The sequence below is a fragment of the Saimiri boliviensis genome, chromosome 20 (genome assembly GCF_048565385.1).
Source record: "Saimiri boliviensis isolate mSaiBol1 chromosome 20, mSaiBol1.pri, whole genome shotgun sequence".
NCBI lineage: Eukaryota > Metazoa > Chordata > Mammalia > Primates > Cebidae > Saimiri > Saimiri boliviensis.
Genome location: NC_133468.1, coordinates 29,960,267 through 29,985,752, shown reverse-complemented (window position 1 = coordinate 29,985,752; position 25,486 = coordinate 29,960,267). Strand labels below are relative to the sequence as shown.

Below are 25,486 nucleotides of genomic sequence, written 5' to 3'. Positions count from 1 at the left end.
TGGACTGGTACTGGCAGCCAGGGGCTTGGAGACCCCTGCTTTAGATGCCTTGATGCCAATATAGCAGGGGAGGGGAGTGCAGTGATTGTCCATCAGTGCCTCATGGGCCAGAGAGGAGGTCAAAGGCCCTCACTGTGTGGGAGGATCCCTCGCCCAGGTATGTAGCAAAGCAGAAGCACAGCTGGGACCAGAACCCACTGGGCTTCCAGCTTTTTTTTTTTTTTGAGACGGAGTCTTGCTCTTGTTGTCCAGGCTGGAGTGCCATGGCGCGATCTTGGCTCACTGCAACCTCCACCTCCCGGGTTCGTGCGATTTTCCTGCGTCAACCTCCTGAGTAGCTGGGATTACAGGCACATGCCACCACACACGGCTAATTTTTTGTATTTTTATTAGAGACAGGGTTTCGCTACGTTGGCCAGGCTGGTCTCAAACTCTTGACCTGGTGATCTGCCCACTTCAGCCTCCCAAAGTGCTAGAATTACAGGCATGAACCACCATGCCTGGCCTGGGCTTCCAGCCTTTAAGGCTAGCCAGGTCCCTCCAGCTTCTAGGAGAGCCCAGCCCTGTTCTCCTAAGGCAAATGGCAGTAGCTGTGTAGGCTGGTCACCCCTCACCGTGGTTGCCTGACTCCCACAAGGCCCTTAGTGACAAAGAAGCGGCCCTGAGCCCAGATAAGAGCAGGAGCCCAATCTTACAGCAGCTGTGAGAGGGTAAGCTGAGGGATGACATCAAGCACAGCGTAGGGGCCACCACTCAGGACCCTCTTTCAAGAAGGGGCAGGAGACTGGGCACAGTGGCTCACACCTGTAATCCCAGTATTTTGGGAGGCCAAGGTGAGAGGATGACTGGAGGCCAGGAGTTCAAGACCAACCTAGCCTACATGGAGAAACTCAGTCTCTCTCTCTTTCTTTCTTTTTTTTTTTTTTTTAAAAAGATGGCGTTTCACCATGTTGGTCTGGCTGGTCTTGAACTCCTGACCTCAGGTGATCCGCCCGCCTTGGCCTCCAAAGTGCTTGGATTACAGGCGTGAGCCACCATGCCCGTCCGAAACTCAGTCTTTACTAAAAATAATAAAATTAGCTGGGCCTGGTGGCGGGCACTTTTAGTCCCAACTACTCGCGAGGCTGAGGCAGGAGAATCTCTTTAACTCGGGAGGGGGAGATTGCAGTGAGCCGAGATCAGGCAATTGCACTCCATCCTGGGACAGAGCAAGACTCCATCTCAAGGCATAAAAAAGGGGCAAGAGGCGTTTCAAGGCCTTTTGCCCAGTGCCTGGTGCACCCTAAGCACTCAACAGTTCTTGAATGAGGAGCAGCCTCCCAGAGCCACTAGTGTGGAGAGAGAAGGCACCTGGAGGGAACCCCAAGGGACTTGCAGACGGTCTTACAGCGCAGCGCACGCCCCTTGGGACTCTTGAGTCAGTGCTGGAGGCCTCAGACCCAGGGCGGGGAGGGGTTCGGGGGAAGGGAAGGATGCAGGTGGGGGGCAGGGTGTGGACTCTGGGAGTGGAAAGGAAGGAATGGGGTGGGGGGGGCGGTTGGGGTGGGGGAAGAACTCGGGAAGGAGCCAGGGCGCATGGAGGGAGCTCGGGGACCCCTAAAGCACGCGGGGAGGGGCGTGGACTCCTGGAGGGCAGGGGGTGCGGCCGTGGAGACAGACGCAGGAAGGGAGGACGCGGCTGGAGCAGGGGGCGGCGGGAGAAGGAGGAGGGCGCGTGGCGCGGCTGACGTGGGCCGGGGTCGCGCAGCGGGCTGTGCGCAGTGGCGGTGGCGCGCAGCGACAGAGTTCCCCGGTGAGGACGAGCGAGCGCGGCGCCCGCACCGCTCGCGCTGCGCGCCCCGAGGAGCGGCCGCCGCCGTTCCGGAGCTCGAGCCACATTCCCTCCGTGTCTGCCCCACGCTCCTCCCGCTCAGGGCCCCGCCATGGCCCAGGCAGTGTGGTCGCGCCTCGGCCGCATCTTCTGGCTCTCCTGCCTCCTGCCCTGGGCCCCGGCTAGGGTGGCCGCAGGTAAGGCGCTGGGTAGCCGGGCCTCCCCGCAGCCGCAGCCCGCCCAGGGCCTGGAACCTTCTTCACGGGTGGGTGGGCCCGGAGCAGGGATGGCGGAGGTGGCACCGTGCACCCTGCGCGCATCTCTCTCCTCGGTGGAGTCCTCTGTAGCACCCTCTCCTCTTTCCTTTCACCCCTCTCCCCCAAAGTCACCTGGCACTGGAGGGGGATCCCCACACCCCCTGGATTCCTACTTCCAACCCCCGGGCTGGCCCTACCCTGGAATCCGCGTGGGAGTGACCGGCGCATCCCTCGAGGCCTGGGGACCATGCACCCTCTAAGGGAGGGAAGGATGAAGCCGGGAGGATGCGCCCGGGACTGTCATCGCGCCGCAATCCCCCACCTCCCCCCAAGAGAGCACGGGATGGGCGGCGTTTTTGCCTTAAAATGTCGCGTTTTCTATAGGGATTTTCCACCCTGTTGGTGCTGGCTTTGGGGAGATGCGATTTTAGAGCCCAGGAGGCCAGACTGCCATTTCCTGTCTGATGGTGATTTCCAAAATGGACCCGAAGATGACAGGTTCCTGAGGGGTGGGGTGGGGGGGCGGGGAGTGGGCATCGTGTGTCTACTGCCCCCACACCCCCACAACCAGAAGGCCAGCACGCACCCTTCTGCCACGTTTTGGGAAGCATAAAAGGATCCATATTGGGGACTTGTCGAGGGACAGGTGGGATGTGGGCAGCTAAGGGGGTTGAATATTATCCAACATTTTCATACCCTCCCCCCTCACAAAAGAATCAGGGGCAGGGGAGAGAGAAGCAGGGGATCTAATGAAAATTTGTGACAAGATAAAAGAAAACCTGCAACTCAGGGATGAACGAGATGAATTTTATGGGACTCATGTTTGGTCAAGATCACCTGTTTCCCCCTGGAAATATAGAAGATGGGTCTCTTGTTCATCAGGTTTATTTGTGTCCAGAGATTCTCAATGTGTCCTAAATTGAAAAAGAAAAAGAAAAAAAGAGAAAAGAACAAAAGTGAATTAAGTCTTTGGAAATCATATGTGGTTCCCATTCTAGCCAATCTCACTGTTGATATGGTCAAAATCACAGTGGCCGGGAGTGAGACTGGGAAACATACCTTTTCCCTCACCTATGGGGGAGACCTTCCTACCCTTCCCCTTTCTGAGGTCTGCATGAACCAGGGATATGTAAGTCAGAAGTCCATGTACTGAACTATTAATTAATTCCGGGTTGTGTTATTGAGACTTTAGAAGTACTCTTGGAAAGTGTTTTGGGTAGTCTGTGTGTTCTGTGGGAAAGGACTGGTGTAGCCATTTTCTAGAATGTTCAGGGCCCCATATGCTCTGTTGCTGGGAAAGGTGGGTGTTTCTTCCATGGACCAAGCTTTGAGGTGGTTGCCCCTTCTCTGTTTGCTTTTGCCCCTTCAGCTCTGGGTGACTTGGGGGGCCCATGGAGTCCCCTAAACCTCTGCCTTGGCTGCTCTGTACCATGCCCAGCTAATGTTTTACTTTTTTTTTTTTTTTTTTTTTTTTTTTTGAGACAGAGTCTCACTCTGTCACCAGGCTGGAGTGCAGTGGCGCAATCTCAGCTCACTGCAACCTCCACTTCCTGTGTTCAGGTGATTCTCCTCCCTCAGCCTCCCAAGAAGCTGGGATTATAGGCGTGTGCCACCATGCCCAGCTAAATGTCACTTGGACGCCCAAACCTGGAAAGATTAATTTTTTTTTTTTTCTGAGATGGAGCCTTGCTCTGTTGCCCAGGCTGGAGTACAGCAGCATGATCGTGGCTTACTGCAACGTCAGCCTTCCTGATTCAAGCAATTCTCCTGCCTCAGCCTCCTGAGTAGCTGGGATTACAGGTGTCCGCCACCTGTAATCCTCTGGCTCTCATGGCCAGCTAATTTTTGTATTTTTAATAGAGACAGGATTTCACTATGTTGGCCAGGCTGGTCTCGAACCTCTGACCTCAGGTGATCTGCCCTCCTAATCCTCTCAAAGTGCTGGGATTACAGGTGTGAGCCATCACCTGGAAAGATGAATTTGATGGGTAGAGCAGCAGGCCCTGTGATTGGTTCCTTCAGCCACATTTGGCAAAGGCTTCATAATCCATTTCTACCCCGGATGTCCTGGCCATCTCTGAGAGCCCCGAGGAGAAGAGGCAGCATCACCCAGGAGCTGTGATACACCTGATTTTGAAAAAAAAAAAAAAAAAAAAAAGACTGAGAAAAAGTGCCCTTGGAACCTCTTTTGGCTTGGCAGGTGCGGGGGGCGGGGGAGGGCTGCTCCCATGAGCTGGGCCAGTGTCTACAGCAACAGCAGACACAGCCCCTCCCTGCCTCCACCCATCCCCCCTTCCCAGTCCCAGCTGGCTGCCCTCCTGATCCATTACCCTGGCAACCGATCTGCGTGCTGACATGCGCCTGTTTCACTGCAGATGTGGTTTGGCCATTAGCATGCAGCCAAATGTCCCCACCACCTGCCAGCCTCGCTCATGCACACCCTCCTGGGGTGGGGTGGTGGGGAGGATGGGGAGGAGAGGAGAGTGCCAGGAGCCAGGGGGAGAAGGGAGGAGGGGTCTCTCGTCCATGCACCTCTCTGTGCACAACCTGGCCAAATGCTGCCTCCCAGCCAAAGTAGGGGGAGAGCAGAGCTCAGCCAGGGTGGTACAGACTAGCTGGGTGGCCTCAGGCAGCAGCAGTGGTCCATGTGGGCAGGGTCTCTCAGTTTGTTGCCCAGGCTAAAGTACAGGGGTGCAATCATAGCTCACTGCAACCTTGAATGCCTGAGCTCAAGAGATCCTCCTGCCTCAGCCAGCTCACTGCAACCTCCGCCTCCCGGGTTCAAGTGATTCTCCTGCCTCAGCCTCCTGAGTAGCTGGGACTACAGGCACGTGCCACCACGCCCAGCTAATTTTTTGTATTTTTAGTAGAGACAGAGTTTCACCATGTTAGCCAGGATGGTCTCGATCTCCTGACCTCATGATCTGCCTGCCTTGGCCTTCCAAAGTGCTGGGATTACAGGCATAAGCCACTGCACAAAAAATTATTTTTTGTGGATATGGAGTGGTACTTTGTTGCTCAGGCTGACCTTAAACTCCTGGGCTCAAGTGACCCTCTGGCCTCAAAGTGCTGGGATTACAGGTGTGAGCGGACTGGGTCTGGCCTCAAATGCCTTTATAATTTAAGAAATAGCCCTGAAAGCAAGGGAAATGTGTAATGTGGGCCAAAGCAGCGATGGCATGACGTGGGCCTGAGGAAAGGCTGGATCTGGAATCCCTCTCAGGGACAGGTGATGTTGCTTCAAAGTGAATGAAATGAAGCTGAAAAAAATAATCTCAGAGTCACCTGGGCATTGGAGGGGACTTCCCTCACCCCCTCGATTCCTGCTTCTACCCCTGGGCTGGCCCTGCCCTGGAAACCACGAGAGAGTGGCTGGCACATCTGTCAGATGCCTGGGGACCACACACCGGATAAGGGAGGCGAAGGGAGGACGAGGCAGGAAGTCAGGGATGCATCACGGTCAGTCATTGGCCCACAACCCCTCCAGCTCCCAGGGAGCACGGGATGGGTAGCGTTTTCACCTTAAAATATCACCTCATCTAAAGGGGTTTTCCACCCTGTTGGTGCTGGCTTTGGGGAGATGTGATTTTATCTTATTTATTTATTTTATTTTTTTATTTTGAGACAGAGTTTCACCCTTTTTGCCCAGGCTGGAGTGTAGTGGCACGATCTTGACTCACTGCAACCCCCATCTCCTGGGTTCAAGTGATTCTCCTGCCTCAGCCTCCTGAGCAGCTGGGATTACAGGCACCTGCCACCACACCTGGCTAATTTTTGTATTTTTAGTAGAGACAGGGTTTCACCATGTTGGTCAGGCTGGTCTCGAACTCCTGACCTCAGGCAATCCACCCACCTTGGCCTCCCAAAGTGCTGGGACCACAGGTATGAGCCGATGTGCCTGTAGAACTGAGAGATGCAATTTTAGAGCCCAGGAGGCCAGGCTGCTATTTCTTCTGGGAGTGATTTCCCAAAATGGACCCAGAGCTGACAGGCTCCTGGAGGGACTTGGGGGAGGGGGACCTTGTGCCCACCCAGGCGTCCATCTACTGCCTCCTCGGCAGAATGCCAGCACCCAACTTTCTGCCACATTTTGGGAAGCATAAAAGGACCCAGTTTGGAGACTTGTCCAGGGACAGGTGGGACGTGGGCAGTTAAGGGGGCTGAATATTATCCAACATTTTCATCTCCTCCCCACTTATAAAATTGGTAAAGTCGGGCACTGTGGCTCACGCTGTAATCCCAGCACTTTGGGAGGCTGAGGCGGGCAGATCACCTGAAGTCTGGAGTTTGAGACCAGCCTGGCCAATGTGTTGAAACCCTGTCTCTACTAAAAATACAAAAAATTGGCCAGGTGTGGTGCCTCTAATCCCAGCTACATGGGAGGCCAAGGCAGGAGAATTGCTTGAACCTGGGGGGAGGGGGTGGAGTTGGTAGGGGTGTGGTGGAGGTTGCAGTAAGCAGAGATCGCACCATTGCACTCCAGCCTGGGCAACAAGAGTGAAACTCCATCTCAAAAAAAAAAAAAAAAAGAGTGGTAGAGAGAGGGTAAGGGATCTAATGAAAATTTGTAAAAGAAAAACAACAAGGTAAAATAGTTGAAATAGTTGAAAAGGTAAAATAGTTGGCCTTTTGGTCAGGGGTGGTGGTTCATGCATGTAATCCCAGCACTTTGGGAAGTCAAGGTGGGTGGATCACAAGGTCAGGAGTTCACGGCCAGCCTGACCAACATGGAGAAACCCCATCTCTACTAAAAATACAAAAATTAGCCAGGCATGGTGGCGGGCACCTGTAATCCCAGGTACTTAGGAGGCTGAGGCAGGAAAATCTCTTGAACCTGGGAGGCGGATATTGCAGTGAGCTGAGATTGTACCACTGCACTCCAGCCTGGGCGAGAGTGAGACTCTGTCTCAAAATAAACAAAAGAATAGTTGGTTTTTCCTGTTGAAAGCCTAACAGGTCTTCTGCGAGGTCCCTCTGGGGAGGAGCCTGCTCTGCATTTCTGGGGCCTCCTGGCACGGTGGGGATGGGGTCCGTGGGAGGGACTCAGTCAGTGCCACGTGGGTGAACAGTCTCCTGGGGCAGGACCAGGCAGGCTAGTCCCTCCGAAGCACCCTGCTCTCCAGGTGCCCCTTGGCAGCAGCAGTACCAAACACCTATTATGTGCCCAGCACTGTGCCGGGCACAGGGAAGATGGAAACGGTCCCTGCTCTAAAGGAGTTTGGAGCATAGCAAGGGAGGCAAACCTTCATTCTTACATGGTGTTGTGATGGCAGTGGCCTCAGGCTGTTGGGGGAGAGCAGAGAGGGTGAGAGATTCAGGGAAGTGTTGTTGCTGTTTTCATTTGTTTTTGAGACAGAATTTTGCTCTTGTTGCCCAGGCTGCAGTGCAATGGTGCGATCTCAGCTCACTGCAACCTCCACTTCCTGGGCTCAAGCGATTCTCCTGCCTCAGCCTCCCAAGTAGCTGGGATTACAGGCGTACATCACCATTTTTGTATTTTTAGTAAAGATGGGGTTTCACCATGTTGGCCAAACTGGTCTCAAACTCCTGACCTCAAGTGATCCGCCTACCTCGGCCTCCCAAAGTTCTGGGATTACAGACATGAGCCACAGCGCCTGGCTGACAGCTGAATCCTTTAACCCCGACAGAGAGGGAGAAATGAAGAGAAGAGGAATCCAGAGGCATGAGACCAGCACTGTCCAATAGATCTCTGGGCAATGTGGTTAAGCATGCTGGCTTGTGCCTGTAATCCCAGCACTTTGGAAGGCCAAGGCAGGGGGATTGCTTGAAGCCAGGAGTTTGAGACCAGCCTGGGCAACATAGTGAGATCCTGTCTCTACCAAAAAATGAAAAAATCAGCCATGCGTGATGACTTGCACCTACAATCCCAGCTACTCGGGAGGCTGAGGTGGGAGGATCACTTGAGTCCAGGAGGTTGAGGCTGGGAGACCTGGTCTCAAAACAAAATCAAATCAGTTCTGGGTGACGGTAGAAATGTTTTCTGTGTGCCCTGTCCAGAAGCGTAGCCACTAAACCAAGGCTTGCCTGGCTGACATGAAAAGAAAATATAATTTGGGCAGCCTGTGCAGCACCCTGAGACCCTGTCTCTACAAAAAATAAAATAAAAAATTGGCCAGGTATGGTGGTGTGTGCCTGTAGTTTCAGCTATTTGGGAGGCTGAGGCAGGGGTGAGATCAGAGAAAGATCAGAGTGAGATCCAGAGAAAGAAAAGAAGAAAGACACAGAGAGGAAGAAAGGAAGAAAGGAGAAAAAAAGGAAGAAAGGAAGAAAAGAAAGAAAGAAGGAAAGAGAAGGAAAGAAGGAAGGGAAAGGAAAGGAAAGAAAGGAAAAAGAAAGAGAGAGAGAGGCCGGGCACGGTGGCCCAAGCCTGTAATCCCAGCACTGTGGGAGTCTGAGGTGGACGGATCACAAGGTCAAGAGATCGAGACCATCCTGGCCAACATGGTGAAACCCCGTCTCTACTAAAAATACAAAAATTAGCTGGGCATGGTGGCACACGCCTGTAGTCTCAGCTACTCGGGAGGCTGAGGCAGGAGAATTGCTTGAACCCGGGAGGCGGAGGTTGCAGTGAGCCGAGATCTTGAACTGGACCAGCCTGACGACAGAGATAGACTCTGTCAGAAAAAAAAAAAAAAGAAAGAAAGAAAGAAAAAGAGATAGAGAGAGAGGGGAAGGAAGGAGAAATAACACTGTAAAGAGACCGTGATGGAGTCACAGGGGAGTCACTGGGACTCAGGTTTGAACTCCAGTTTGATGTCACATTGGCTGAGTGACCCTTGGGCAAGTCACTTGAGCTGTCTGAGCCTCAGTTTCTCCACCTGGGAAATAGAATAGCTGATGGCAGCCCAGAGGTGGCTGTGGGGCTCTTTGCCACATCTCTCCTGAAAGACAGTCTTTGTTTCTGGGCTCCTAGGCCTATATGAACTCAATCTCACCACTGATAGCCCCGCCACCACGGGAGCGGAGGTGACCATCTCGGCCAGCCTGGTGGCCAAGGACAACGGCAGCCTGGCCCTGCCCACCGACGCCCACCTCTACCGCTTCCACTGGATCCACACACCCCTGCTGCTCACCGGCAAGACGGAGGAAGGTCCCAGCTCCACCATCCGCGTGGTCAGCCACGTGCCCGGGGACTTCCCCGTCTCCATCTGGGTCACTGCCGCCGACTGCTGGATGTGCCAGCCTGTGGCCAGGGGCTTCGTGGTTCTCCCAATCACGGGTGAGGCTCACTCCCATTTGCTAGTTTGCCTTCGAACCCTTGGTGCAGAGAAAAACATCCAGCCTCACTAAAATCAATGCAGATTAGGCTCGTAGGTTCTTTCCCTGGGTTGGTTGACTTAGAAAGGATCCAAAAATGGCAGCGTTTCCACCCCCCTCCCCCCGCCAACCAGCAAGTATTGTGCTAAAATGGACACTTAGAGCACGAGTGGCTGCTGGGGGCATCAATTAATACAGCCCTTTCGAGAGCGGCTGGTCAATAGGTACTGATGATTAGAAATTATTATAGTCTTGGCTGGGCACAGTGGCTCACGCCTGTAATCCCAGCACTTTGGGAGGCTGAGGCAGGTGGATCGCCTGAGATCAGGAGTTTGAGACCAGCCTGACCAATATGATGAAACCCCATCTCTACTAAAAATACAAAAATTAGCTGGGCGTCGTGGTGGGCACCTATAATCCCAGCCTTAACCACTGCACTCCAGCCTGGGGGACAGACCCAGATTCTGTCTCAAAAAAAAAAAAAAAAAAGAAATTATTGTAGTGTTGGGGTCAATCATTAATTTACTGGTTCTTTCCGCTTTCTCACCTCCCTCTCTCTTTTCTACCTCTCTCTGTCCCTCTCTTTGTTCTTTTTGTCTGTCTCTTTCTGTCTCTGTCCCCTTTCTCTGTCTCTGTCCTCTGTCTCTCACTGTGTCTCTCTCTGTTCCTTCTCTCTCTAGCTCTCTCTCTGTCCCTCTCTCTGTTCTCTCTGTGTGTCAGTCTCTTTGTCTCTCTTTGTCTCTTTATCTTTCTCTCTCTGTCAGCCTCTCTTTCTCTCTTTGTCTTAAGAGAAGATGCCCCTTTAGCCTTTCGGACTTTGCAGTCTAATAAAGAACTTATCTTCAGAAAATCAACCTGTATTTGGGTAACACCTTCTGCATTAAGATGTTCATTGCAGTAGTGTTTATAATAGCAAGAGAAGAGATAAACAAGCTAAGTGAGCAAGCATTAGAAGACTGGCTAAATATAATGAAATCATTTGCACAACTCATAACAGTGAATCTTACAAATGAGTTTGTAATGCCATGGGGCATTACACATGCACATAAAATTACATGTTAAGAAAGCAAAGCACAGAATTGTCTAATGAACCCGATAATCCGTATTTAATATATGTGTACATTAAACACACATGCAAATACTTCATCATACTTGAAAATGGCAACAGTGGTAGAGTTGAATGACTATTCACATCTTTTCTTCTTATTTTATGTTTGAACATTTTCCAAATGCACTTTATTGAGTATATGCCTTCCTTACTTTCCTTTTTTGCTAATTTTAATTATTTTTATTCTTTTTTTGAGACAGAGTCTCTCTCTGTCGCCCAGGCTGGAGTGCAGTGGTGTGACCTCGGCTCACTGCACCCTCCACCTCCTGGTTCAAGCCATTCTCCTGCCTTAGCCTCCTGAGTAGCTGGGACTACAGGTGCCTGCCACCACACCCGGCTAATTTTTATATTTTTAGTAGAGATGGGGTTTCATCATGTTGGCCAGGATGGTCTGGAACTCCTGGCCCCAAGTGATCTGCCCGCCTTGGCCTCCCGAAGTGCTGGGATTACAAGCATGAGCCACTGTACCTCCCCATTTTTTTTTTTTTTCTTTTTAGAAAAGTAGACACAGGACAGCGACCCCAGCATGTTGGGTGTGGAACCGCGATCAGTGCAACTGCTAATTTTTCTAGGCTCACCTGGCATTCTGAAATATTTCCCAAAAGTTCCTTTCGAAGCCCATGCATTTCCTTCTGACCCTGGGCATCTTTTGTGCCAGAGAGTTGAGGGTCCTGGTGAGACAGGGACAGGAGAGAAAACAATGAATGTGACAGAGCCCTCTGGTCTATGCGGTAGGGGGAGGATGTGGATGCCTCTGTGTTCAGGGGTCTTTGGGGAGGGAGGGTCCCCTCTCCCTGCCTAGCTCTGACAGCCAGAAGGTCGGGGCAGGGGAGCGGTGGCTTTGCCAGCTGCCTTCAAGGTCTCTATCTGGCTCCCCACTCCCTGAATCTCCACGGCTCACCCTCCCATCTCTCTTCTCTCGCAGAGTTCCTCGTGGGGGACCTTGTCGTCACCCAGAACACCTCCCTGCCCTGGCCCAGCTCCTATCTCACTAAGACGGTCCTTAAAGTTTCCTTCCTCCTCCACGACCCGAGCGACTTCCTGAAGACGGCCTCGTTTCTCTACAGCTGGGACTTTGGGGACGGGTAGGTCCTCGTCCCTCTGCAGGCCCTACAGCTGTCACCAGCGCCCCACAGTCCTGCGCACTGTGCGGGGTGCTCTGAATCTCCCCACCTTTCTTTCTTTTGTTTAAAAATTTTTTTTGAGATACAGTCTCACTCTGTCATCTAGGCTGGAGTGCAGTGGCACCATATCGGCTCACGGCAACCTCTGCCTCCTGGATTCAAGCGATTCTCCTGCCTCAGCCTCCTCAGTAGCTGGGACTACGGGCATGCACCATCACACCTGGTTAATTTTAATTTTTGTTTTTTGGTAGTCCTGGGATTACGCGTGTGAACCACCATGCTCGGCTATTTTTTTTTTTTTTTTTTTTTTTGTAGTAGAGACGGGGTTTTACCATGTTGGCCAGGCTGGTCTCGGACTCCTGACCTCAAGTGATCCTCCCACCTCGGCCTCCCAAAGTGCTGGGATTACCGGCGTGAACCACTGCGCCTGTCCTGAAACTCCCCACCTTTACCCCCTCACTCTCTCTTCCCTTCAAGCATCCCTCAACCTCCTCTCTGCCAGGCCTGGGGATCCCGGGGAACACAGGTGAATCAGTCACTAGCCCTGCCTTTGTGGTGTCTTCACCTAATAGAGGAGGCCATTGGTGCCCAAAACAGCCCTTTAAGGAAGGTCAACCTAGGTAGGATTTTTTCCCATTTGACCTTGAAGGGCATCCAGCCAGCCGTTGGTAGACACAAGGTAGAACCCAGGCGTCCTGGTTTCATTTCTCTTCATTCCTCCTTTTTAACTTTTTGTCTTCCCCCCCTGTCTTTTTTCGTGGAGGAGAACAAGGTCTTGCTATGTTGCCCAGGCTGGTCTTGAACTTCTGGGCTCAAGTGATCCTCCCACTTCTGCCTCCCTAAGTGCTGGGATTACAGGTGGGAGCCCAGCTCGCTCCCTCCTTCCCTCCCTCCCTTCCTTCTTTCCTTCCTTTTCTTCCTTCCTTCCTCTATTCTCTTGCTTTTCTACCTTTTCTCTTTCTTTCTTTTTCTTTCTTTCCCTCCTTCCCTTTCCTTCCTTTCTTTTCTTTTCTTTTTTTTTTTTTTTTGAGACGGAGTTTCGCTCTTGTTAACCAGGCTGGCGTGCAATGGCGCGATCTCGGCTCACCGCAACCTCTGCCTCCTGGGTTCAGGCAATTCTCCTGCCTCAGCCTCCTGAGTAGCTGGGATTACAGACACGCGCCACCATGCCCAGCTAATTTTTTGTATTTTTAGTAGAGACGGGGTTTCACCACGTTGACCAGGATGGTCTCGATCCCTTGACCTCGTGATCTACCCGCCTTGGCCTCCCAAAGTGCTGGGATTACAGGCGTGAGCCACTGTGCCCGGCCTCCTTCCTTTATTTTCTTCTCTTTCCTCTTTCTCTCTCTTTCTCTTTGTCTCTCTCCCCCTTCCCTCTCCCCACTCCCCCTCTCCCTCCCCCTTCCCTTTCTCTTTCTTCCAAAGTGTTGGGATTACAGGGGTGAGCCACTGTGCCCAGCAAAACTCAGAATGTGGATTCCCTAACTCTTGGTAACAAAAACAACCTATGGTCACTCGGGCTAGTTCAGTGGTGTGATTATAGATCACTGCTGCCTTGACCTCCCAGCCTCAAGCAATCCTCCCACCTCTGCCTCCTGAGTGGCTGGGACTACAGGCATGCATCACCATGCCTAGCTAATTAAAATTTTTTTTTTTTTGTAGAGACAGGGTCTTACTATGTTGCCCAGGCTGGCCTCAAACTCCTGGGCTCAAGCGATCCTTCCATCTCAGCTTCCCAAAGTGTTCGGATTACAGGTGTAACCCACTGCCACTGTGCTTGGCTTCCCCCGACCCCCCTGCCCTTTTTCTAGAGACAGGGTCTTGCTCTGTCACCCAGGCCAGTGGCACAAACTTGACTCACTGCAGCCTTGTCCACTTGTGCTCAAGCAATCCTCCTGCCTCAACCTCTTGAGTAGCTGGGACCACAGGCATGTCCCACCACACCTGAATGGTTTTTAAAAATGTTTTGTAGAAATGGGTCTCACTATGTTGCCCAGGCTCGTCTCGAACCCCTGGCCTCAAGCAATCTCCCACCTCGGCCTTCCAAAGCACTGGGATGACAGATGGGAGCTACCATGCCTGGTCAGATCATCTCTTTAGATGCCAAAAAAGTGTTCGTGTGAACGGAAATGGACATTCAATATAATATCAGTAAACTAGAAAAAAGAAGTTGCTGGGACTAACAACTAACGTTATACTGAGTGGAGAACTTAGAATATATTTTTGTTTTTGGCCAGGCATGGTGACTCGTGCCTATAATCCCAGCACTTTGGGAGGCTGAGGTGGGTGGATCACTTGAGGTCAGGAGTTTGAGACCAGCCTGGCCAACATGGCCAAACCCCGTTTCTATTAAAAAATATTTAAAAATCAGCCAGGGTGTGGTGGCTCATGCCTGTAGTCCCAGCTACTCAGGAGGCTGAGGCAGGAGAATCATTTGAACCTGGGAGGTGGAGGTTGCAGTGAGCTGAGATCATGCCACTGCACTCCAGCCTGGGTGACAGAATGAGACTCCATCTAAAAAAAAAAAAAAAAAAAAAAAAAGATGTGTTTTTGAGATAGGGTCTCACTCTGTTACCCAGGCTGGAGTGCAGTGGCATGTTCTTGGCTCAGTGCAACCTCCACCTCCTGGCCTCAAGTGATCCTCCCATCTCAGCCTCCTGGGTAGGTGGGACCACAAGAACATTATAGCTGGCTAATTTTTGTATTTTTTTTGTAGAGATGGGGTTTTGCCAAGTTGCCCAGGCTGGTCTCAAACTTCTGGCCTCGAGCAGTCCTCCCACCTCAGCTTCCCAAAGTGTTGGTAATACAGGAGTGAGCCACCATGCCTGGCAAAACTCGGAATATAGATTCCCTAACTCTTGGTGACAAAAGTGACCTGTGGTCAAACACCTTTGAGGAATCATTCCATTGAGATGCTGGGGGACCCTGGCCCTAGATGCAGGAATAAGACAAGGGTGTTCCTTATCAGGGTCCTTCAATGTCATCCTGAAAGTTCTTACTTAGTAGAGTCAAGAAAACAAATGCAGGCCAGGCACGGTGGCTCACGCCTGTCATTCACTATTTTGAGAGGCCGAGGGGGTACGGGAATCGCTTGTGTCCAGGAATTCGAGACTAGTTTGGGCAACACAGTGAGACTTCATCTCTACAAAAAATACAAAATATAGCCAGGCATGGTGGTGCATGCCTGTAGTCCCAGCTACTTGGGAGGCTGAGGTGGGAGGATTGCTTGAGCCTAGGAGCTCAGAGACTGCAGTGAGCTCTGATTGCACCATAGCACTCCAGCCTGGGCAACAGAGCAGAACCTTATCTCTAAAAAGAAAACAAAAAAAAAAAAAAAAAGAGAGAGAGAGAGAAAGTGTAGTACAAATATTGGAAAGCAGGCAATTTGCAGCAAAGACTATTTACTTGAAAGATCTGGATGGCAGCTTTGTCCAGTAGAACCCTTGGCTTGTCTAGGCACAGTGGCTCATGCCTGTAATCCCAGCACTTTGGGAGGCTGAGGCAGGAGGATCACTTGAACACAGGAGTTCAAGACCAGCCTGGGCAACATAGTGAGAACCTGTCTTTACAAAAAATCATATATTAGCCAGGCACAGTGGTACATGCCTGTGATTCCTGCTACTTGGGAGGCTGACAAGAGCAGATTACTCGGGCCCAGGAGCTCAAGGCTGCAGTGAACCATGATTGTGCCATTGCGTGACAGAGTGAGACCCTGTCTCAATAAAAACCACCAACAAAACCAACATTTTTGGCAATGTTCTGTCTCCACCCCGTGGTGCTGTCAAGCCTTTGGACTCTGGCTAATGTGAGAAATTCATAATTATACCTAATTTTAGGCCCTGTCTGGCCTGTTTCCTCACCTGGGAAATGGGCCGGCTGACCTGGAGCCCCGGCTGGCTCTAGGCTGTGATGACAGATATGTTTACTGGTAGCCGGGAGTATCACTGCACAGCCTCCCCTGACTCTGTCAAGTCCCTTGAATCACTTCTGAGTTACAGGCAGGGGAAGCAACCCTCTGCTGTCCTGCTCCTCTCGCCTCCCTGTCTCCTAACAGGACCCAGATGGTGACTGAAGACTCCGTGGTCTATTATAATTATTCCATCATCGGGACCTTCACCGTGAAGCTAAAAGTGGTGGCAGAGTGGGAAGAGGTGAAGCCGGATGCCACAAAGGGTGTCATGCAGAAGACAGGGGACTTCTCCGCCTCCCTGAAGCTACAGGGTGGGTCTCCGGGTGGCCAGATACAGTCTGAGTGTTCCAGAGTGGCCTCACCGTACGCACATATCACAGTGGCTCTGGGCTAGACTCACACCCTGTCTTCTTGAGCCCCACAGACCTCTGAGGAGCATCTGTCAGGGCACTGAAGGCCACAGATGGGATCACATGGCTGTGCAGTGGCGGGACGGCCCCTGTTCCCCAGGCCTGCCTGCTCACAGAGCCTGAGCCTGTGACCAGCTCTCTGCTGTGAATGGGCTGGTCCATGTTGACCCCTGTTCCCTGCCCCATCGGCCTCCCACCAAGGCTCACCCAGGGTGGGATGGTCTCTGTCTCTCCCTGGCTTTGGCGAGAGGGGGCTCTTGGGTGGCTGCAGAAGATGTCTTGGTTCTTGCTAATGGGATGGTGCTCTTCTGTGTGTGACACGGAGGATGAATCGGCGGTGGGCGGGACGGCCCTGTGTTTGCCTGCCTTTTCCAACTCCTCTGCGCTGGCTCCAGCACCTGCTGCTGACGGGAGCGGGCAGGACTCAGAAGAACTTTGCACAGAACTGTGACCCGCTCTTAGGAGAGGGACAGAGGAGAGGACAGGGTGGCGGTCACTCCAGCCTGCGCCCCGGGAGCCTTGACAGCAGTCCTCAACCACCAGGTCTAATGCAGTTCTCTGCCCTACAGAAACCCTTCGAGGAATCCAAGTCTTGGGGCCCACCCTAATTCAGACCTTCCAAAAGATGACTGTGACCTTGAACTTCCTGGGGAGGTAAGTGGGCTCTGGAGTGCACTGTGGGTACCCCGTGGGCTCTGCACATCCACTGTCATGGTATGCCCAAGTCTGTTCCACTCTGTGACCGGCCCAGGTCTGGGACCTCAGGGAAGGAAAGGCAGTGCCACTCTGTCCTGAGGCTGGGCCATGGGGAGAACATGGGCTCAGCTCTAATCTTTATTTTTATTTTTATTTATTTTTTGAGACAGTGTCTCACTCTGTCACCCAGGCTGGAGTGCAGTGGTGCAATCTTGGCTCATTGCAACCTTCTCCTGGGTTCAAGTGATTCTCCTGCCTCAGCCTCCCGAGTAGCTGGGATTACAGGTGCACACTGTCACGCCTGGCTAATTTTTTTGTAGTTTTAGTAGAGACGGGGTTTCTTCATGCTGGCCAGGATGGTCTTGATCTCCTGACTTCATGATCTGCCCGCCTCGGCCTCCCAAGGTGCTGGGATTATAGGCGTGAGCTACCACATCCGGCCCTGTTTTTACTTTTTAGACACAGGGTTTTACTCTGTCACCCAGGCTGGAGTGCAACGGTACCATCACAGCTCACTGCAGCCTTGACCTCCCACGCTTAAATGATTCTCCTGGCCAGGTGCGGTGGCTCACGCCTGTAATCCCAGCACTTTGGGAGGCCGAGGTGGGCAGATTGCCTGAAGTCAGGAGTTCAAGACCAGTCTGGCTAACATGGTAAAACCCCATCTCTACTAAAAGTTCAAAAATAATTCGCTAGGCGTGGTGGCACACGTCTGTAATCCCTGCAACTCAGAAGGCTGAGGCAGGGGAATTGCTTGAACCAGGAAGGTGGAGGTTGCAGTGAGCTAAGATCACGCCACTGCACTCTAGCCTGGGCGACAGAACGAGACTCTGTCTCAAGAAAAAAAAAAAAAAAAAAAAAAGATTCTCCTACTTCAGCCTCCTGGGTGGATGGGACTACAGATGGGCACCACCATGCCTGGCTAACTTTTAGTTTTTGTAGAGATGAGGATCTCGCTCTGTTGCCCAGGCTGGTCTCAGACTTTTGGGCTCAAGTGATCCTCCCAACTTGGCCTCCCAAAGTGCTGGGATTACAGGCCTGAGCCACTGCACCTGGCCCTCAGCTCAATTCTTGAGGCAGTGGGGAGAACCTGCCTTTTGGGGCTGCGTTCACCGTGGGCATGGAGGCAAAGCGGAAGGGAGCCTTCCCATGAGAAGCCCTCTCACACGTGAGAAGCGTATGACGTGGCCCGTTTTCCAGCCCCTGGCCTTTGCCCATGCAGTTCTTTCAGGGTTCCCTTCTCTCCCTCACATGTCTGGATGTTCCTTATTCTTCGGAACCCCTTGGAATGCCTGCCTTCAAAAGCCTTTTCTGAGGCCGGGCGCTGTGACTCACACCTGTAATCCCAGCTACTCGGGAGGCTGAGGCAGGGGAATTGCTTGATGCCAGGAAGTGGAGGTTGCCGTGAGCCAAGATCCTGCCACTGCACTCCAGCCTGGGCGACAGAGTGAGAGACTCTGACTAAAAACCAACCAACCAATCAACCAACCAGCCAACCCGTTCTGCCCTTGAGCTTGCGCCAGCTGGCAGAAGTTCATTGTGCATCTGCTTTGGACCAGGTGCTATTCTGGAAGCTTCTAGATCAGAGTAGAAAAGACAGAGCCAGTGCTTCCAAGGGTACTGTGTGCAGGGTGGGGCGCCCCACGTAACACAGAAGGAGATCATCCCAGGGGATTCTCATCAGCCCGTCTACTCACGGTGGCCTGGCCCAGTCTCTTGGCAAGAGCAGTGTCAGGCTGAGTGTTTAGTAAGTGAGGAGACACAGAGGGCGAGTGCCCTCTGTCCTGGAGGGTGCCCCTCCCTGGGGGAGGAGAGCGGCAGATGTTAGTAGTCAGGGCCCAGGCCCTAAAGGACTCTCTCTTTTTTTAAAGGTTTATTTTATTTTATTGTTTTTTTCAGATGGAATCTCACTTTGTTGCCCAGCCTGCAGTGCAATGGCACAATCTCAGCTCACTGCAACCTCCGCCTCCTGGGTTCAAGTGATTCTCTTGCCTCAGCCTCCCAAGCAGATGGGATTACAGGCGTGTGCCACCATGCCAGCTAATTTTTTTTTTTTTTGAGACAGAATCTTGCTCTGTCACCCAGGCCGCAATGCACTGGCATGATTTCGGCTTACCTAACCTCCGCCTCCTGGATTCAAGTGATTCTCCTGCCTCAGCCTCCCAAGTAGCTGGGACTACAGGTGCATGTTACCGTGCCTGGCTAATTTCTTTTTGTATTTTTAGTAGAGACGGGTTTTCACCATGTTAGCCAGGATGGTCTCAATCTCCTGACCTCATGATCTGTCCACCTCAGCCTCCCAAAGTGCTGGGATTACAGGCATGAGCCACCGCACCCAGCCAGCCCTCGAAGGATACTTGTCCCCACACAGAGACACATCGGAGGGATGCTAGGCCAGACAGAGAGTGAGCAACGAAGGCCAGGGGACAAGGAAGATGAGCTATTAATAATTTAGGAGTGGGCTGGGCACGGCGGCTGATGCCTGTAATCCCAGCACTTTGGGAGGCTGAGGCAGGCAGATCACGAGATCAAAAGATCGAGACCATTCTGGCCAATATGGTGAAACTTCATCTCTTCTGAAATTTAAAAAATTAGCTGGGTGTGGTGGTGCATGCCTGTAGTCCCAGCTACTTGGGAGGCTGAAGCAGGAGAATTGCTTGAACCTGGGAGGCGGAGGTTGCAGTGAGCCAAGATCACGCCATTGTACTCTAGCCTGGGCAACAGAGTGAGACTACATCTCAAAAATAAATAAAATAAAATAAAATAATTAGTTGGGCATGGTGGTTGGTGCCTGTAGCCCCAGCTACTCGTGAGGCTGAGGCAGGAAGATGGCTTGAGCCCAGGAGTTGGAGGCTGCAGTGAGCTATGATCGAGCCACTGCATGTTAGCCTGGGTGATAGAATGAGACCCTGTCTCAAAAACAAACAAACAAAAACCATAAAATACGGGATGCACTTATTCCCCTGGGCTTCCCGGTTATACCATGTGTGCCATCAGACTACTCATCCTGCCTCCAGTGAGCAGTCTGTGTATATCTCTGTTTGCCTTTTCCACTTGGAATCCCCTTGGGGGTCCGGGACCATCTCTTATGCACCACAGGATCCCCTGTCTGAAATGCGTGTAGCTGAGTCCAGCACAGCTTGGTGTCCTGTCCTATAAAGGATGCTGAGGTTCATGCCCACCCAGCCTGCCTCTGTGCTGACACTCTGCTGATCCTTTTCTAAAAAACTATTCCCTGCCAGGCACAGTGGCTCATGCCTGTAATCCCAACACTTTGGGAGGCTGAGGCGGGTGGATCGCTTGAGGTTGGGTTTGAGACCAGCCTGGTCAACATGGCAAAACCACATCTCTACTAGAAATACAAATATTAGCCAGGTGTGGTGGTGGGTACCTGGAGTCCCAGCTGCTCGGGAGGCTGAAGCAGGAGAATTGCTTGAACCTGGGAGGCGGAGGTTGCAGAGAGCCAAGATTGTGCCACTGCACTCCAGCCTGGTGACAGAGACTCCATCTCAAAAATACAAAAAAAAACCCAAAAAACAAACAAACAAAAAACACTGTCTCAATTTCCCCGCAGCCCTCCTCTGACTGTGTGCTGGCGTCTCAAGCCTGAGTGCCTCCCGCTGGAGGAAGGGGAGTGCCACCCTGTGTCGGTGGCCAGCACAGCGTACAATCTGACCCATACCTTCAGGGACCCTGGGGACTACTGCTTCAGCATCCGGGCTGAGAATGTCATCAGCAAGACTCATCAGTACCACAGGATCCAGGTGTGGCCCTCCAGTAAGTGACACCTCGCCTTCTGCTCCAGTGCCACATGGGCAGCACAAGCCTGTCCATCCCACCACCACCACTAGTACGCTGCTACCAGCCAGCCTTACCAAGATCCTCAGCAACAAAATCCACCAGCATCAGCACCATCAGTAACTCTACTGACCCCACTGATGACCAACATTAGCCTTGGCCAACCACCAATACCACCACCACCACCAAACGCTCCAATCCCACCCACAACCAACTCTGCTGACCCCAACACATCACCCATCAATTCTACCAACACCACCATCAACACCAGCACCACTAACAGCTGTAACCGACTCAGCCACCACCCTGACCATACACGCTCCTAACTACTCTTCCAGCACCACCAATGCCACTGCTAACGACTCTATCCAGCATTCTCACCAAGTCACCTCAATGACCCCTGGCCCTACCGACATCTATAAGCCCATGCCGCCACCTGCCCCAATGCCAGCTCTGTGGACCAAAACCATCCATGCCAATGTCTTCTCCCACATATTTCCAAGACCACACATGTCCCCAGTGCAAACACTTTTGTACCAAATGAGCCACCACGATTGCAGTGTTCCCTCCCTCGTCGCCATCACCACCGCCCCAGCAGTTGCCACCGCTAAAACCAGCATCCCCAACAGTAACTCTACTCAACTCTCGGTGTTGTAGTGAGTCTTCCAGGGAAAAGGAGTTGCATGTCATTAATAAGGATGCCTGGGCTAGGCAGGGTGGCACCTAGGACTTTGGGACACTGAGGCGGGGGGATTGATTGAACCCAGGAGTCGAGATCAGCTTGGGTAACATGGCAAAACTGTGTCTCTACAATAAATAGAAAAATCGGCCGGGTGCGGCAGCTTATACCTGTAATCCCAGCACTTTGAGAGGCCGAGGTGGGTGGATCATTTGAGGCCAGGAGATTGAGACCAGCCTGGCCAATGTGGTGAAACCCTGTCTCTACTGAAAATACCAAAAATTAGCTGGGCGTGGTGGTGTGCTGTAATCCCAGCTACTTGGGAGGCTGAGGCATGAGAATCCCCTGAACCTGGGAGGTGGAGGTAGCAGTGAGCTGAGATTGTGCCACTGCACTCCAGCCTGGGCCACAGAGAGGCTCTTGTCTCAAAAACAAAAAAATTATATATAGATAGTGGTGCATGCTTGTGTCCCTGCCACTTGGGGAGCTGATGTGGTAGGATCACTTGAGCCCAGGAGACTGAGGCTGCAGTGAGCCAAGATCGTACCACGGCACTACAGCTTGAGCGGCAGTGAGGTGCTGTCGAGAGAGAGAGAGAGAGAGAGAGAGAGAGAGAGAGAGAAAGAGAGAGAGAGAAAAGGATGCCCAACCTTCTTTCTTAAAATATGCTTCCCAAACCATCATCAGGCCCAGCCCCTGGCTGATGGTTGCAGGCTTTGCTGACGACCGCATTAGGTTCTACACTTTATTTTTATGGAAGACTCTGGGAGCCCCAGAGAAGTACTTCCTTACATAGAGGAGAAAGTAGGATCTCAGGTCCTGAAGGTACCATCTTTCAGACACCCAACCCAGTCCTACCTTTGATGCTACAAAAGGGGAAACTAAGGCACAGGGAGACAATAAGACTGAATGTCAGCCTGAGCCTGACCCAGGCTTTCAGATTCCTGTTTCCGGAGTAGGAGTTAGTTCTTCCCAGTGCTCCCAAGCTCATGCCAGCTGCACCTGTCTTCAAGGTTGGTCCTATGGATGCATCTGAAGCTGTCACTGTCCCCTCCATTCTCCCTAATCCAACTCTGAGCCCCTGAGAAGATGCTACACTCCATCTGGGACCTGGCTCACTTTGTGGCCATCATCAAGTCACTTGGGCCCTACTGTCCCTCAGCACCCTCTGGGTACCAAGTTACAATCAGGAACCCCCTGAATTCTGCAGAGAAGACAGCAGTACAGGTAATCAGAATCAATGCCAACTTTTCTTGCCAGACTCTCACGGCAGAGGGTGAGGGAAAAGGGAGAGAGAACTCACACTTCCTGATCACCTACCACATGTCACACATACCAACACCCTTCTTCTTGCATCTCCTTAGCAGTCTTGCAGGTCAGCATTAGCATGAGGTAGCCCGTTCAGAGCTAGGATTTGAACCCAGGACTTTAACTTTAGACACTGGACTCTTTCTACCATACCACTTCATATAGCAACAGGTTTAGTGGATGAGCCCAGAGTTGCCAGAGGGTGGGAAGCTGAAACAGAGGACACAGTGCTGATTGGGTGACCTCACAACATGGCTGCCCTTCCCAAAAGTGTGTCATCCAAGAGAGCAAGGAGGAAGCTGTGGTGTCTTTTATGGCTTAGACTCAGGATTCATGCACTGTCACTCCTTTCATCTGCTGTACACTAGGAGCTGGTCACTGAGTCCAGCCCGTACTTAAGAGGTGAGGAATTTAGCTGCCCCTCTTGGAAGTTGCTACCAAATAAGCTGTGGATGTATGCTGAAAGCCTCCTGCTTAGACCCCAGTTTATTTTTTGGGAAGTCTTGTATTTTCCTATTGGGGTTGCCCAGTTGGGATGCATGTACATGAGGGTAAAAAAAATCACTGGTAGACTGGGAGTGGTGGCTCACGCCTGTAATCCCAGCACTTTGGGAAGCCAAGGTGGGTGGATTGCCTGAGGTCGGGAGTTTGAGACCAGCCTGACCAACATGGAGAAACCCAGTCTTTACTAAAAATACAAAAATTAGCAGGGTGTGGTAGCACATGCCTGTAATCCCTACTACTAGGGAGGTAGAAGCAGGAGAATCGCTTGAATCTGGGAGGCAGAGGTTGCGGTGAGCTGAGATCATGCCCTTGCACTCCAGCCTGAGCAACAAGAGCAAAACTCTGTCTTGAAAGAAAAAAAAAATCACTGGTGGGGCTTGACCATTTCCTCCTTTGTTGTGCTTCCTTCCTGAGAACCAGCACTGTAGTACCAGCTATCCAGTCCTGTAATGTTACTTCTTTCATTCCCAGGTATCCAGCCAGCTGTCTTCGCTTTCCCATGTGCTACACTTATCACCGTGATGTTGGCCTTCATCATGTACATGACCCTACGGAATGCTACTCAGCAAAAGGACATGGTGGAGGTGAGTACTCATTGGGGTGGGGGCTGGACTACCAGGCCTTGTCTAGAAATGATCTTTAGAGAGGGTATGGGGGCCAGGCCAGGATGCCTGGAGGGGGTCTTGATGTCACAGTGAGGCTGTGGGACTTGGGTGATGTGCCCAAGAGGCATCTGTAGGCCAGGAAAAATTGCTAAGTTGGTGTCTCATCTGATTTATCTCCTGTATTCATCCCTTACATCTGTGTGGTGCCAGAAAGGTGTTTCTGTGCATGCTGCCTCCAGGCAGCTGAGCTCATAAGGCCACGTGATGGGGCTCCTGGTGGGTGGGTGATTGACCCATGGGGTTTTGTTCACCTTAGGTGGCTGATTTTGACTTTTCCCCCATGTCTGACAAGAACCCAGAGCCGCCCTCTGGGGTCAGGTGCTGCTGCCAGATGTGCTGCGGGCCCTTCTTGCTGGAGACTCCATCTGAGTACCTGGAAATTGTTCGTGAGAACCACGGGCTGCTTCCGCCCCTCTATAAGTCTGTCAAAACTTACACTGTGTGAACCCTCCCCCTCCACACCCCATCTCAGTGTTAACTGACTGCTGTCTTAGAGCTTCTGGCAGGGTGGTATGTACCACTGATCAGGAGGGGTTCATGTATGTGGGGCTGTTGGCCTGGTCCATCCATCCATCTGTACAGTCCAGCCACATGCCACAAGCCCCTTTTTGTCACCCCTGACCCCAGCTGTTCACCCATCTGTACAGTCCAGCCACTGATGTAAGCCCCTCTCAGTTACCACTCCCTTGACCCCCTACCTTTGAAGAGACTTCATGCAGGACTCTGACACTTGGGTGCCCCGTGTTCACTCCCAGGTGGGCCTGAATGCCCACTGCCCATTCCTCTCATATTGGCACATCTGCTGTCCATTGGGGGTCCTCAATTTCCTCCTTCAGACAGTCCTGTCTGTGCCAGAGAACTGGAAAGAAGGTTGCAAAGGGTTAAAAATCCATAACTAAAGGTTTGTCACATGGATGGGCACACTCACAGAGACAAGTCTGCATGTACACACACACACACACACACACACACACACACACACACAGATATAAACACAAGTATCACATGGGCATTTCAGAGGATCTGCTCTGTGTCTGGTTAAGTCAGTTGCTGGGATGCACCCTGCACTTGAACTGAAAGGAAATTTGACCCTCTCCATGCAGCCCCAACAGGTCCTGGGCCCGGGCCCTCTTGTATGCTTTGTCTCTGCAGTTCCTGCTCCCTTTATAAGGCCACCCTAGTCCCAGCTTGCTGGCAGGGGGCTGGAGCAGGACTAACACTTAGTGAGTGCAGAGTGCTTTATAAATATCACTGTATTTTATCAAAACCCATATGTGAAACTTTCACCAAGGTAAAGGCCTTGCCAAAGCAGAGGTTGAGTCAGTAGGGACTGGGGATCCCTGTGTGTGATGGGGGACATTCTTGCCGGCCAGCTGCTCCCGAGGTGGCCTTAAGAAGGAAGAAGCAGGATGACAGAGCCTAAGCCGTGGAACCAGCCTGCACCCTCCCCTCTGGCCCAGGGACCTGGGTGGTGGCTGAGGGATTCAATAATGGGGCCAAAAGTAGCCCAAGCCTGTTCGGGAAAGGAAGGGCAGGACTGTGGGGTCCGGGCTCTGTCGCTGTAACCATCTGCTCCCAGGCTGTGTGCTGAAAATGGCATTGACATGATTGTGCAGCTCATTCTCATGAAACACTGCCATTGTTGCTAAATAAAGCTTGTGTGCTCTGAATATAGCCAAGCATCGACGGCGTGGCCAGAGTCTCTTTTTTATGACTGGATGTTTTTGCCTTGCAGACAGCACAGCAAGTGTGCGGCACAGCAGGACATCCCGCGTGTCCTCTGTGGTGAAGACACTGAACGGAGCCACTTCAGGTCCCTGGAGGTGGGGACAGCCGTCCCCAGGTGACCTGGACGTGCAAGCCCAGTCTGAGACCCCGGGGGCATTCTAGAGTCAGAGGGGGAACGTGGGCCACAGCTGGGGATGTGATGGAAATGCAG

At 52.1% G+C, this 25,486-nt stretch overlaps 1 protein-coding gene across 2 annotated transcripts; it reads left to right on the top strand.

Moving 5' to 3' along the window:
- Positions 1 to 1,632: 1,632 nt before the first annotated feature.
- Positions 1,633 to 25,229, top strand: TMEM130 (transmembrane protein 130). Of its 2 annotated transcripts, none has more exons than XM_039460591.2 (8): positions 1,633 to 2,007; positions 9,002 to 9,307; positions 11,379 to 11,538; positions 15,632 to 15,798; positions 16,467 to 16,551; positions 20,168 to 20,370; positions 23,354 to 23,466; positions 23,804 to 25,229. In XM_039460591.2, exons 1-8 carry the CDS (start codon positions 1,923 to 1,925, stop codon positions 23,990 to 23,992), a joined length of 1,308 nt encoding a protein of 435 aa, XP_039316525.2. In that variant the 5' UTR covers positions 1,633 to 1,922; the 3' UTR covers positions 23,993 to 25,229. The 2 variants fall into 2 exon arrangements, with proteins under 2 accessions (XP_039316525.2, XP_074246360.1); XM_074390259.1 differs by having other exon boundaries at positions 1,634 to 2,007; positions 23,840 to 25,229.
- The last annotated feature ends 257 nt before the right edge of the window (positions 25,230 to 25,486 follow it).

Coding starts and splice junctions, on each gene's coding strand:
- TMEM130 (XM_039460591.2), top strand. CDS start 1,923: ATGGCCCAGGCAGTGTGGTCGCGCCTCGGCCGCATCTTCTGGCTCTCC. Junction 20,371..23,353: donor GATCCAGGTGTGGCCCTCCA/GTAAGTGACACC, acceptor TTTCATTCCCAG/GTATCCAGCCAGCTGTCTTC. Junction 23,467..23,803: donor AGCAAAAGGACATGGTGGAG/GTGAGTACTCAT, acceptor TGTTCACCTTAG/GTGGCTGATTTTGACTTTTC.